General features: G+C 45.1%; 1 protein-coding gene across 3 annotated transcripts; it reads right to left on the reverse strand.

Moving 5' to 3' along the window:
- Positions 1-99: 99 nt before the first annotated feature.
- Positions 100-12,538, reverse strand: LOC102686908 (phospholemman-like). Of its 3 annotated transcripts, none has more exons than XM_015336577.2 (7): positions 12,441-12,538; positions 3,980-4,029; positions 3,841-3,870; positions 3,329-3,370; positions 2,401-2,475; positions 1,941-2,006; positions 100-396 (listed from the first exon to the last, which is right to left on the reverse strand). In XM_015336577.2, exons 1-7 carry the CDS (start codon positions 12,521-12,523, stop codon positions 377-379), a joined length of 366 nt encoding a protein of 121 aa, XP_015192063.1. In that variant the 5' UTR covers positions 12,524-12,538; the 3' UTR covers positions 100-376. The 3 variants fall into 3 exon arrangements, with proteins under 3 accessions (XP_015192063.1, XP_015192062.1, XP_015192064.1); XM_015336576.2 differs by having other exon boundaries at positions 1,917-2,006; XM_015336578.2 differs by lacking the exon at positions 12,441-12,538 and adding an exon at positions 4,532-4,623 and having other exon boundaries at positions 1,917-2,006.
- Positions 12,539-13,451: the final 913 nt, after the last annotated feature.

Here is a 13,451-nt window from a genome sequence, read left to right on the forward strand (position 1 = left end):
GTTTTTATATAAAATCAATTATAAGGGATTCAGAATTAATCCATGAGTTGCTTAGTAGAACTTAGTGTGATGTATTCAAAATTTAACAAAAGCAGAAAATTAGGCACAACATGGTCAGCTTTATTGGTGTGTTTAAATACATACAAAAAATAAAAACCACTTTGCCATACACTGTGCTACATTAGTTACCATCTTATAGTGAGAGACGTGCAGGCAGCAGTGCCTTTGGCAGAGATGCCCCACCCCCTCAAATTAGCAACCAATGACATGAGCTAAAATCCTTAAACCGCCCCCATTCCACACCACACCCACCCCTTTCCTTTTAGTCACCAAGGTAACAGACTAAATGGTGCATCACATGATCTCCAGTTCCCTCTCAGCACTCGCTGGCCCGGGCTGAAAAGAGAGAGTCACAGTGAAATCTTCTAACTTAATACTATTCTACATGACAAAGACTAATGTTCTCTTCAACACACTCAGATTGGAACAGCAGGACAGCTCGGTTTTACCGACACACTGATTTAAGGAAACTAGTTTTAAAATCAAATTTATTAGGAGGGAAATTTATTCTGATTGTTTTTGAAAGAAGTGATCAGCATGTGGATTTTGACTTCTGATAATGAGGTTCAGTATATGTTTGAACAGTTCCACTGTTCACATGGTATAACATAATTCATTATGGTACCAGTCTCATACAGACTAGGACCATCTTAATTCACAGTAGTGCTGCATCTCCACATTCTATCTAAACCAAGGCATATTTTACATAGATTTAATACTGTGAAGGTTTTTCTTCATCAGCAAAAGAGTGTCTTTAACCTATATAATTTCTTATATAAAACAGACCTGACAAAAAGACTCTTTTATAATGGGTTTCAAAGTCACTCTTGGTATTACTTTAGCACTGCAGTGTGAATAAGATTCTAACAGATCTTCCAGACTAAACTGATCTGTGCATCTTCCACATCTGCATCTGCAGACTGCGGTTATAATTTGTGCTCGTACCCCTGCCAGCATTACATCTGCCTAGCTTTTGAACAGACAAACAGCAGAGAGAATTCCCTTTGGAGAGCCACACTCTTGTTCCTACGAGCCGCGTGACTCGTGGCCCCGAGGAGCGAGCGTGTGGGGCAGCAGTACTCTCCAAACTGGAGACCAGAGCATCGTGGGAGACAGTGCCTTCAGGCTAATTAAAGCTGCAAGAGTCACAGAGGAGGAAGCTGTACTTCCGCAGTGGAAGAGACAGGTCCCTCTATAGAATGAGCGACTGCTAGCCACTCCAGGGGCTGAACGAGGTCCTCTTGTGCTTAAACAGCTCCTCAGTGTCACACATTTAATCTGAATCGCTCCAGAAAGAGTGATTGCAAACCTTCTGCTCACGACCTTTCAACTTAGATGTAGTGAGAAGTTAACAAATGTAACGAAAGTGCTTGAGCAGCCACCATGACCACTGGATCAGAGAAAACGAAAGAGGAATCTGGTCAACAGGTCCAGAATTTTGTCAAACTTCTGGGAATATTTTCTTGAACCAGCACTGTACTTGCACAGTTAAAGTGTTACATTAATGTACATAGCCAGCCAAAACTGTAAACGGGTTGAAATACCATTTTTAGGACATTTTGTTTATTTTAAATATTTATATATAAATATTGAAAAATCTTTTCATTGTTTAATGGAAGCACTATCATACAAAATACCCCATCTCCTATTCCAAGCACACATCCCATAATTCATAACCATGTTTCTGAGATCAAGCAGACATCTAAGATCCACCTGCCTGGCTTCAGAAGATCCTTGTTAAGAGCAGTGGTCACAGTGCAGCTGTAGCAGCTCTCCAGAGCAAAGAGTCTCTTCACACTGTTCTACTCTCTAACACTGAACAAGACTGGCAGCTTAGCTCTGTCTCAACCACACACCTTGGTCATTGAGTAGCTGCTGACCTGGAGCCCCTGCATGTCCGGTCCTGCGCCTCTTGTCCTGCTTGAATTTGCATCGGCAGTGTCCGCCTGTAGAGAGATTAGAAAGCCATGGTAAACCCCTGCAATACTAGCTTGACTGACCAATACTCATCACTGACCTTCAGTTTCTGAACTAAACTCAAAGTTTCCTACCTGAGACAGGAAATTGTGAAAAAAATTGTGGAATCATCTGGGGTATTTTTATGCCCTTTCCAGATTTAGATGAACTAACGCCAAATATTGGAAGCGTTCCTCTATAATTCTGTGCACACAATAAGTACCCATCAGTTCGGAATACATACTACCAGCACAATGTTCAGGTATGTTCTAGTCTGCTCCCCATTGTGCTAAGTGTTGTGTCTAGTACACATTCTACTGCATGTGACAGGGCCTCGTGACGCAGCACGTCCTGGGGTGTCCTGTAGGGGGGGGGGGTACTCACTGAGGAGGATGGTGATGCCGATCAGACACAGCACCGCCGACAGGATCAGGCCGCCCACTCGCAGTCGGTAATAATCTGGAGGGACACGGAGCAAGATGCCAACATAAACCACCACACGAGTTACCAACTGATGCCCATCGTCGACTTTCGGTTTTAGGACTCAACATGTAAACCAGAGATACTTCCAGGAAAAGTAATGATTAAGTTGTGGAATCATCTGGGGCATTTATACACTCTTTCTGAATTAAGATGAGCTGCCCAGAAGAATGAGAGTCCTTTTAAGTTCTGCACCCACGCTAAATACACACAACATCCGCAAGGGTTCGTTGCAGAAAACCCATCATGAATAGTTAAATTCACACATTAAATTCCACCCCTCTGTCGCATGATGCACTACACCATATTGTATGTTTGGTTAAAAGACATAAGTAACCCTCCACTACAGGATAATTAAAAGTAGTGATGAGATCTGGCATTCATTATAGTATCAAAACGAGACCTTGCCGAGACGCTGGGCACCGAGAGGCTCAAACACTCACTGGACTCGTCTCATATAGTCTGCTGTGCGCCAATTTCAATATTACTGTTTACACCCTTCAGCTCGGTTTCATTACGCTCCGCTTTTCTTTCAGCGGAGACCCTGTCAGCCAGAGTGAATCGTGGATAAGCGATTGTTCAATTGCTCGCATCGCAGATGACAAGACCCTACGTTACCGGTCAGTCTACATCAGGCCCTGCACAGCGCTCAGGGCGTGTTCTCGTCTGCTAGAGAGGGAAGCTCGGGGACGGGGGTGACGGACAGGAAGACAGGTGGGGCGAGATGGTTGGGTGTAGAGAGAGTGTGAAGGCGTGAGAATAGACGAGTCCTGTTCAATGTCAGCGAGTCCACAGGTCGAGCCTCTTGAGTGAAAGCAGTTTCATTACTCACCAAATTTAAAGGGATTGTCTTCATTGTCTTCATTTGAAGGACCTCAAAAACAAAGCAAAAGAGAGGGAAGTTAGCCGAGATCTGTTTTTTAAAATCACAGCACGTTTTGGTTGGAATGGCCCTGGCTGGCCTTCCTGAGATCTCCGAGGATCATTAAACCCCAGAGACATAAAGACACCAAGGGTGAACGCGTGCGGTCTAAACAGCGGGAGCATCTTCTCTTCGGAACGGCCCTCCGGAAGAGGCCATGGACACTCCGGGGATCGTGTGATCCCAGAGCATGATCCTCTGTCTGCAACGTTGTCTTTTCTTTTCCCTGGTACTTCTTCTGGGTGGCCGGTCTGTTTAAGACAAGTCCCAGAACTAGCAGGCGCAATCAGGCCAACTAAAAGCCCCCTTATCATAACTGAGGGGTTAATTATGGATTATACACCCTGTTCACTGTTGCTACACAAACTTTAGAGACATTAACAGTACAGCAGCCACTACATCTCCAGGAAACTCCAACCCACTTTCATTCTCTGCCACAGCAACGGCGATCACTGCGGAAACACAGAGGAACAGACATTAGCAGAATGACAAACCATACAAGTATCACCAACACTTCAAGAACAGACGGCCTGGTTAAAAATCAGGCTGCTTCACACTCACCTGTCAGCAGGACCAGAGCTGAGAGCTTTTCCATCTTCCACAGAGTCCGCCTGAAGAGGAAGGGAACAGAGTGGATTTCAGCAGAGGAAAAAAGAAATTCCTGTACCCCATGAGTGAGATTTAAAAAAGATCAGACTTGGTTGAATTCAACTCAAAAGGCAAACCTGCAACATGGTTAAGAGCTGAACTGTTTCACTATTTCAGATTATTCCAGTTATTTCAACTATAGGTTCAATAGTGTAACTGGGCACTTGGCAGGTATGCAGGACTGCAGGATCAGGACTGGGAACTGTTGGTTTAATCACAACAAAAGAGTCCGCGTTTCTGGGGGAAGCCGAAGGTCCATCAGAGATAAATGCACTGATCAGCACTGAACTGCAGGGATTTACAAAACCTGAACAATTTAATATTCAAACAGTTATTAACATGGTACTTAATTAGAATGATCCCTACCTTGATGTCACCAGCAATACTTACTCAAGAATAATCAGTGAATCTAATAACATTAAATCCATCAACCACTTCTTGAAAGCAAAACAAGATTTTACTCACATCAACAGGCTGCAACATCCACATAAAACAAGGAGAAGCAATGAGACAAACACTACCAACGGCTTTGATGACAGAGAGGTCAACACCACAGGGAAACCTCTGGATATAGCAATCCCAGCCTGCCTCCTGCACACCCCCGGCTGCCTGCACAATGACTGGCTGTTCTTGAAGAGAATGCCACACTGGCTCCTATTATCCTCCGAACACACCCAGCTTCTCAGCTGACTACCCAGTGAAAACAGAGAAACGTATTTAGGAGAAAAGAGAACATGTTTTAATGTTACACAGACTGTGAAAGGCCTACAAAGTCTCAGATCTCTCTCCCTTACCTTGGGGTCGCTACTAGAACTGCCACCTACAGACTCAAGTTCCAGAGGTTACTTCTCCAACATACAGACAATTCATTCAGCAGACCTGTCCTTGCAAATATCCCAGTTCTAGAAGGAATGTATCCTCTGCATTAGTTAAGAGCTAGCTAATTAACCCTATAATATCCATTGATTTTCAGAAAGGAACTTTTACACCAGTAGGACCTTTGACTAAACACTAACTTAAGCAAATATGCTAAAAGGCTTCATTGTATCCCTAATTTGAAAGAATTAATCTTTGTCTGACAGGAACCAGAAGTAAAATTCCTTTTCAGTTTTAACTTTGAGCTGAGCAAATAACTCGGAGAACGAATCGGACCACTTGTTTTTATTTCATGTCTGTCAGTGCAAATCTACTGAAACCATGGCAACAAGCATCAGATTATCCAACACTCAGATATAAGCAAGATAGCAAGATGTTGCAGCTGGGAAAACCTGGAATGGACTGAACTGTTGTGCAGTGGGACTCGGGTGCCCCCCCCCCCCCATCTCTGACCAAAGCCGCAGGCTTTGAAGACATGCATGGCCACTCATCCATTCCTGTCCATTATAGCTTTGACTGGAACGACTATGGGAAGACAGCCTGCTCTTCATACTTTTACAATGTCTAGGAAATGCAGCCTTTTATGCGAACAAGCTCAATGCAGCATCCGGCCCAGGTTCTTCTGGATGCAGAATGTTTGCATTCCTGTGGAATGACATCCCTAGTGAAACCAGTGCAGCTGCACAGAATGGCCACTCGGGGAGGGTGTTCTGGGAAATGTTTCAACACAGAATGAGGAGTGTCACCCTGCAAAGACACCCAAAACGTGCCAATTACCCAGCACTCTGAAAATATCCTATACTATTGAAATACCCGATTGGCCACATCAAAGAAACGTGGAAAGTTTTAACAATTAACTGCTAAGGTGTTGTGTGAAAACCCAACCTTTTTTTATTTAAAAAAGTAGACAATGGGGGTGGCATGGTGGGGCAGTGTCTGCATTGCTGCCTCACAGCTCTGGGGTCCTGAAACAAAGCGAGCTGCTGTCAGCGCAGACTTCTCCTCGACCGAAGCTTACCTGCTTCCTGGCCCAGTGGCTCCAGGATAGGCTCAGGGCCACCTTGACCCTGACCAGGATCAGCACTTCTTCTGATTGGATATATATATTTATTTTTTATTCACGACCAAACTGATTTTCAATTCCTGCTTTTAAAGAAGAGTATAAAAATGTATAATTCCTGGTGCACATTCAGTCTATACAAGAATTCCACCAACCCAATCTGGAGAAATAAACTCTTGCTTACACCTGGAGAGAGGAGGGAAGAGCTTGGACAAGTTGTGACATGGTGTGCACAGCCACAATGCAACTACAGCTGCAGCTCTGGAGATTTCCCCGAATTAATGAATGGAAAAAAATAACACTGCAAGACAAGTTGTGCAAATACGATAATCCTCTTTCAGGGAAAAAGTGGGAATCCACATCAAAAAGCTTTCATTAACAGAAATATTCTGCATGCCTTTTCTTCCTCGTGTTCATTAATACGCCCAATTTGGGTGGTTTTCTTTTTTAACTGAAGACCTTTGCATCATTACTGTGAATGGAAAGTTCAGACTGATTAACGTCTGCCTCGTGCGAGACCAGGGATTAATTATACCCACAATGCCCCTGGTCTCACACACTTGGAAAAATCTGTGGGCTCCAGTCTGGAGCTCAGTCAGGAAAATGCAGATTCCGGTACCACCTGTTAACCCCCGTCCCGGCTTGGCTGCACACAAAGCCAGAGCAGTTTCAAAACTGAGTTTGTGTATATCTTGGGGAATATTTGACATTAAACTTTTGAAAGCAACCCCACCTCCACCCCATGTTTATTTATTGATGCTTAAGTTAAAACTATTATTTCAGAGTAAGAAAAATTAAGGCAACTTTTTTCAGAAACAGATTTTAGATAAAATAAGGAAATCTGCAAAAGCAATTAGCTTGGGTAAAGCCTGGAAGTTTGAAAAATGAGACTTAAGGACTTTGGCTTTGGAAGAGCATGCTCCATTCTCAATGAGGAAGTGCAGAACACCAGGTAAGAAACAACTCCTTAACCAGACAGATATTTGATCTGAAAAGTCCAATTAGAGGTAGATCTCGGTCATTTTTTGGTGAGGAACTACTAGCTGAACCTATATGAACTTCTCAGGTGTAGCAGGTATAACAACAATAAGACTCAGACATTCACTCCTGGCCTAGGAGCGATACAGTTCTCCAGATTTTACAGGCCACAAACCCTAAAAGAGTAGCCACTGGAAAAAGTGGCAATATATACCAGTTGAATGAGAAATTAATTCAGATCAAACCATTAAGAGTCCAGGATGGAGTGAAAACCAGGAGATGCAGCACCCCCTCCATGATCAGGAGAGAATATTTGTGCCACAGGGCACAAGTCTCCTATAGAGTCCTAATATAGAACGTCAACCTAAAACTATTTCTAAAAAACGGGAAAGCTTGCATGGTGTTGATCAATTTAAGTGTGTAATTAATGATGGCCATTTTTCATTGCAAATGATCTTCATTAGCAATTGCATGCAACTGACTACAATCACATTCAATTCTTCTAATAAAATAAAACTGATGTAATGGTTAACTGGAAAACCCGGTAACCTGGAATGCCATAGAAAAGGACTGGAGACGTGTGGCTGAGGTATGACTTTCCTTCCTTGGTTAGCTGTCTGCTTGGGGAGGCGGGAGAGGTAAGTGGGTCATTTGTAAAAAAGCATGATGACAGACTGATGCCTAACATCACTTGCAATCAAGAATTCACCTGTGACCCGAGGTCTGACAGGAGAAAGCAGATAGCCAGCAGTTCTGCTGCTGCAAGCAGAGGCCAGGTCAGGTTACAGAGTAAATGTTTGTCTGTTTGCACTGCCATTCCCTCACTCCCCAGACTGCCGCATGCCTTCCCATGAGCCTCCGCTCATGCCAGCTACAGGCGTCATACATTTCCCTGTAGCCAAGACCAGCAGGAACTACAAGATCCCCTCAGTCATTCTGCCACCTGGCCTTCAGAGTCATTTTAATTCAGCAGCTGTTAACAGGAAGATATATGTGGCATTAGACGTTAATCCATTTGAGATTTTTTGGTTTCCACAGAGCTGTAAAAGGTGGCTTCTGGAACCGAGCTCAATGGAAATGTAATTTGCATGACTTTGTAATTCATGCTCTTGGAGGGGGAGGGGTTCTTCTGATGTATAAAACCTGTCATTTCACAGTCCCCCAGTACAGCCCCATCAGCATTTCTACTGCCTTAACGCCAGTCAAGCCCCTTCACACCTCCAGCCCCACAGGCTCTCAGGCCTGGAGCCCCTCACACCCAGGACAATCAGCCTGCTGCTTCTTCCTTACAGCCGCTGCACACAGGCCTGTGATGTACACCTCCACTGAACTCACCGTCACTGCAGCAACCTGAGCAGGATGTTGGACTCCAGCCATCAGCCACCAGCACAGTGTAAGCTGTATCGGATAAGATGTCTTGTTTCCTTTGTTTAAAACTGTGGAGTCATCTCCACCTCACCACATGCACTGCACATCCACGTGGAATATTTTTGTATTTTCTCTATTCGTATCCTAGATTTCCGACAGCTTCCTACACATTGCATCAGACTTGGCCATACCTGCCTCTGAAAGCTTCACTGCGGTTTCCAGGCGGCTCACTGAGTTACTGCACGGCCTTTGTTTTGTTTTTTTACAGTGGAGTACTGATCTTGAAGTCTGTACCTCATGAAGGTCAGCACAGGGAACAGGAATGTTTTAAAGCGCTTCTATAAATCGCAGGCGAGGCACTGTGTGCTGCAAAAATTAAGCCCTGTTAGAAGGTCTAAGCCCTGCTGCAAAACCAACCCCCACCCCTGCACGCGATGTTGGGCTTTTACAAAAGAGAATGCAGCCCCCCCCGGCACAGGAATCTCTGAGCCTGTTGCTAAATTGAGGGCGGATGCGCAAGTCGCAGGCGAGGCGAGATAGTGCGATGGCGAAGGGTCCGAGCTCCTCTCCAGCGAGAGGCACGGTGAAGCGCAAAGACGTGTCCGGCTCCCGACTCTTGGTGGGTTTCTGTTCCGCACGATCAAAACAACCCGACCGGAACAGAGTCCGGGCATATCCAGCTTTTCCAGTCAGCCCGTCAATAACAGGCATGAGGCGGCATTACTACCTCTACGCTCTGGGGCGTGAAAATGAAAATGTTTTTTTTTAGAAACAGCGGCATGTTCTTGAAATACAATGCAACAGACTGCCTCCGCACACAAAACCACTTTCTTTTAGTAACACTAGTATTACAATGTACAAAATAGTTTTAAAGCACTCATTTAAACAATAGTAAACCTCACAAATGTCAGTGTTTTTTAGCGCATTGGGCGTGAGAAATGATTCAAGGGTGTTCATTCAATATCCCGTCTCTCCTCACCAGCGGACAAGAGGAAATTTTCCACAGACCTTGTAAGGAGAAAGTTAATTCCCAGATAAGCCCCGGGCGCCTGGGACGACGCAATACGTTCAATATCGCACTGGGCTCTTAAGAGAGTCGCTAATCACAAGACCAGCGCCTCTCTTATCGCAAGCCACTCGATTCGGGTCTGAACTGAAACCCTGACCCCCTGACTGGGTTTTGTGTGCAAAGCGTCTGACACCGGTTGGCACTGAGTCTCGCAGGCAAGGGTCCAACTGTTTTTATTTCAGTGGACTTTTCCCTTACCTCCTCTCCCCCACCCAAAAAATTAATAAAACGCCGGAGACAAAAGTGGTCCCACCCGGAGAGGAAAAGGCGTCGTAAATCTGTTGGTTATCGGCTAAGGAAAAGTTTAATTGACAGGAGAGAGAGCAAAAAATAAATAATAATAATTAATAAACATAAAAATAATAATCAGGAGACGAACTTGATCAATATCGTTAACTGAAACTTTCGTGCCGCATACAGTATTTATTAAACGCCCTAGAATTACATCAATAGATATTTATTTTAACTTATTGCTTAAGTACATATTCGTTACTACCATATCCTATTACAAACTAACGATTTATGTAGCACATACTTTTATCTAAAGCGACTTCTGGGAATTGCGAGAGGGGACCGATTTACAAAAACCAAATCAGCGATCGGGATGTCCTAAGGACTGGTAGCAAATTTTTGGAGGTGGGAGCGGCCTGCCTTCAGGAGTAGACACGTGACCAGGGCCGCACGCCTCAGTCATTCCGCGCTGGGAACGTCGGCGTGCAGGGTGGTCGTGACCAGCCGCCTGTCCACATCCCCGCTCCTACCCTCTGAGAACGAGTTGAGCTATTCCAGCTAGAATCGACTCCAAGGCCATATTCATAAAAACCGTTTTGGAATCACACCTTATTTACAAGTACGCCTGCTCTGTGCTGACAGCCGCCGGCAGAGCAAAACGAGTTTTTTATCTCCAGTTTCCTTCACCAGACTTGGACAAACGAAGGAAATGGCGCGGCATCACGTTTCCGTGACTCACGCGTCCTCCTACCCTGACTTGGAAACCAGGAACTTTCAATCGCATTTTGGGAAGCTACGGAAGAACCGGAACAGCCTACTCTGGGCGCAGTCATCGTCTCGGTGATTAAATAAGACTTAGAATCGTGGTCTGGTGCGCATTACAGCCTAAATTGAGCTTTTCCAGTCTGGAAAAAAATAATAACTAAAAATAATAACTTTTAACGGAAATATATTTAGCACAACAGAATACCATCGCTGGGAGAATAATCAATATTTCAGCAAAATAGCAACGCCGTCACAAGTCCTGCCACGTAATGAGGGCAATCAGCCTCATCTGGGATAGGGTTACCTGCTGTTAGCGGCTCTGCTTGAGCCAGCGATGGACAGAGGGAGGGTGTCTCTACATCTAACCCAGTTCAAATTCACAGCACTCCTGTGAAGACACAAACTGGATTAACCCTTCCCCTGCTGTGGGTTCACCTGTGGTCCAGGAGGATCTGGGATGCCCAATAGTTTCCATTTCAGCAGAGCCAGGGACTGGGGTGATAAACTAAACCTATCCCCCTGTTTTAAGTCGCAGTATGAAAACTAAAGGAATCAACGTGTACTAAATAACAGAAACTGTGGTCATCTTACTGGACTGATTCCAGTAGCAATTGACTGGTCCCAAGACTTTTATTCATGCACTGGATTTCCACACATCCACGAGGATCTGCTTCAACAGCAGTCAGACGGCTTGTTCCAGACCCCCATTACTCTTGGTGGAAAGGTTTGCCTCCAGTTTTATACTTTTGATCTAAAAGCATTTACTCTCACCTGCAAATTCCACCTATGATCCCCAAAATGTGCAGAAGCATGACAAACACCTGGAACCCCAGATCTCCTTTATTATTATTCAGGAAGGAAGTGTGATGGGGTCTCTTCTCCAGTGTGACACCTGCTCTGCCTGTGGTTTTCAGGCAGGGACACTTTGCATCGGCTCTTTGCTTCAGGGCGACAAGCAGGCTGGATACAGAGGCCCCCCTCCCCTCCCCCATGAGCTTCTGATTAGATTTCCCACTTGATCAAATTTCCTCCACATGACTGATTTGACAAACCACTGCGATGGACGAACACACAGCTGCTGCAGAGCGGATCACACTATAGTACCCTATGCTAATCTTCAAGGACTTCTAGATGTCACACCCCTGGACTCCCAGGATGCCCAGATCAGTACTTGCCAGTTCCAAATTTCCACCAGCTCGGTTGCATGCTCGCCTGATGCCCGGCTCAGCACTGCGAAAGCAGGGATTGCAGTTCACAGTGTTTGTGCTGGGCAGTGAGTGCCACCTTTCTGAAGCTCCATCATGCCCATGAGTGTTAATGCGGTAGCACTCACACAGAGCACAAACACCTCCACACAGGCTAGGCACTGCGCCGGCATTCGTCTCCTACAAAGCAGGAGCCCCTGGAAGGTCGTCACATATAGGTGCTTAACAGCACTGTTCAGTTTTTTAATTCATTGCCAGCTCTCAAGCTCACACATAATAATCCAGACATTGTAGAAATGTTTTAGGTTTTGGACACAATCAAGAATAAAACAAAGGTATCAACATCTGACCCAGAGCCCGTAATAGAATCCAACACTACTCGAACCAGAGCCGTGTAACGCGCATAAGGCAGGCTACTCCTTGGACAGGACGCCAGTCTAGGGCAGGCCACACATTCGCACCAGCGCCAAAAATGTAATCACGCCGCATCTTTCCCCCAGCATGAATCTAACACCACCTTAATGCTCGCTGCTCGGTCAGCTCCTGACGCTCAAAATGCTAAAAAGGTACTTGTTGCACTACGAGTTCCTAATCGAGTGTTACCGCCAGCTGCGATACAGAATTATGTCTCTGCGTGACGAGGAAGATAAAACGGTGTGGAAAAATTATGCCTCGTTCTTGAATTTTACACAGCAGTGCTCGTTACTCATGATCTCGCCATTGATCTTTGTGCGTTTCAGATTTTTTTAGACGACCTGAACGAGCAGGCACGTGTCTCCCTCACGAGCTAGTCAGTCCAAACCGCCCTCTTGCAAAACTCACCCGAACCCGCGGCCGCTCATCTCCACTTCGCACTCAAGGGCTTGCGACCGGCGCAATGGCTGCGTCACAGTAAATATCCTCATATCATCAAGTGAACTATGAAGATTCCAACTGAAATGTCCAGATTTCGAAACTAAACAACTTTTACGTCACGTCGTTGTATTTGTTGTTTTTATTTTTCAAATTTAAACTAAACGGGATCCGTTGAAGTCATTTGACGCCAAGGCTACACGTTATAAAGCCTTATCGTTTTCCACCATCCATGTCTAAACACAATCCCCAAATCAATTATACAGACGCTGACGCTCTTCAAATGACATTCCCCAGATAACTGTAGGGATGAAACGAGAAGGGAAATAAATCGGGATGCCACATGTTGCTTCCATTACAAAACAAAGGAATACCCTTTCCTCGGAGACACGTCGAAATACATGTGGGAGCTACGTCTCACAACAACCCCGCGGTTTGTCGGAATTATACATTTTCTTAAAATTAACGTACGAAACAGCTGCGAAACATTAAGCAGGGCCGCTCAAACACACTGTATCTAATACTTTCCTGTAGGAAAGGGCGTTATTCAAAATCACAGTGACTGCGTATTAGAACGATTTCTAAAGGGAACCGAGCCGAACAGTACTGGACCGCATCAGCGCCCGAGACAGTTCAGAAACAGACCAAACAAAAATCAAACTACTGGGCACGAAGCAGGAGCTGGAATAATAAAGTAAGATTTCAAAGTCTGAAGCACTCACCTCCAATCCAAGCGGAGATTAATGTTTTAGTACGAGTAAAACCAGGACGATTCGGCACAGAAGAAAAAAGGAGGCACCGTATTGATTTAGGCAAATGTCGACACCCCTTTCTTCCTCGAGTAGACGTCCAACAGGTTAGCTCAGTTTCTGAGGGGGCTGGCCCTGGCTATACATGCTGAGTGTAATCAATTGGCGGTCGAAAAATCTGTGGTTTGCTAGGCCCGCCGACACGGGAAATCCGCCGCCTTTAAACTTCGCA

Source organism: Lepisosteus oculatus, chromosome 27 (assembly GCF_040954835.1).
Source record: "Lepisosteus oculatus isolate fLepOcu1 chromosome 27, fLepOcu1.hap2, whole genome shotgun sequence".
Classification (NCBI taxonomy): domain Eukaryota; kingdom Metazoa; phylum Chordata; class Actinopteri; order Semionotiformes; family Lepisosteidae; genus Lepisosteus; species Lepisosteus oculatus.

What these genes read in the sequence shown, in the direction of transcription:
- LOC102686908 (XM_015336576.2), bottom strand. Translation starts at nt 12,523, where the DNA reads ATGAGGATATTTACTGTGACGCAGCCATTGCGCCGGTCGCAAGCCCTT. An exon ending in TGCTGTGGCAGAGAATGAAA is followed by an intron (nt 3,371 to 3,840) that starts GTGGGTTGGAGT and finishes TTTGTTTTTGAG; the next exon opens with GTCCTTCAAATGAAGACAAT. An exon ending in CGGCATCACCATCCTCCTCA is followed by an intron (nt 2,007 to 2,400) that starts GTGAGTACCCCC and finishes ATCTCTCTACAG; the next exon opens with GCGGACACTGCCGATGCAAA.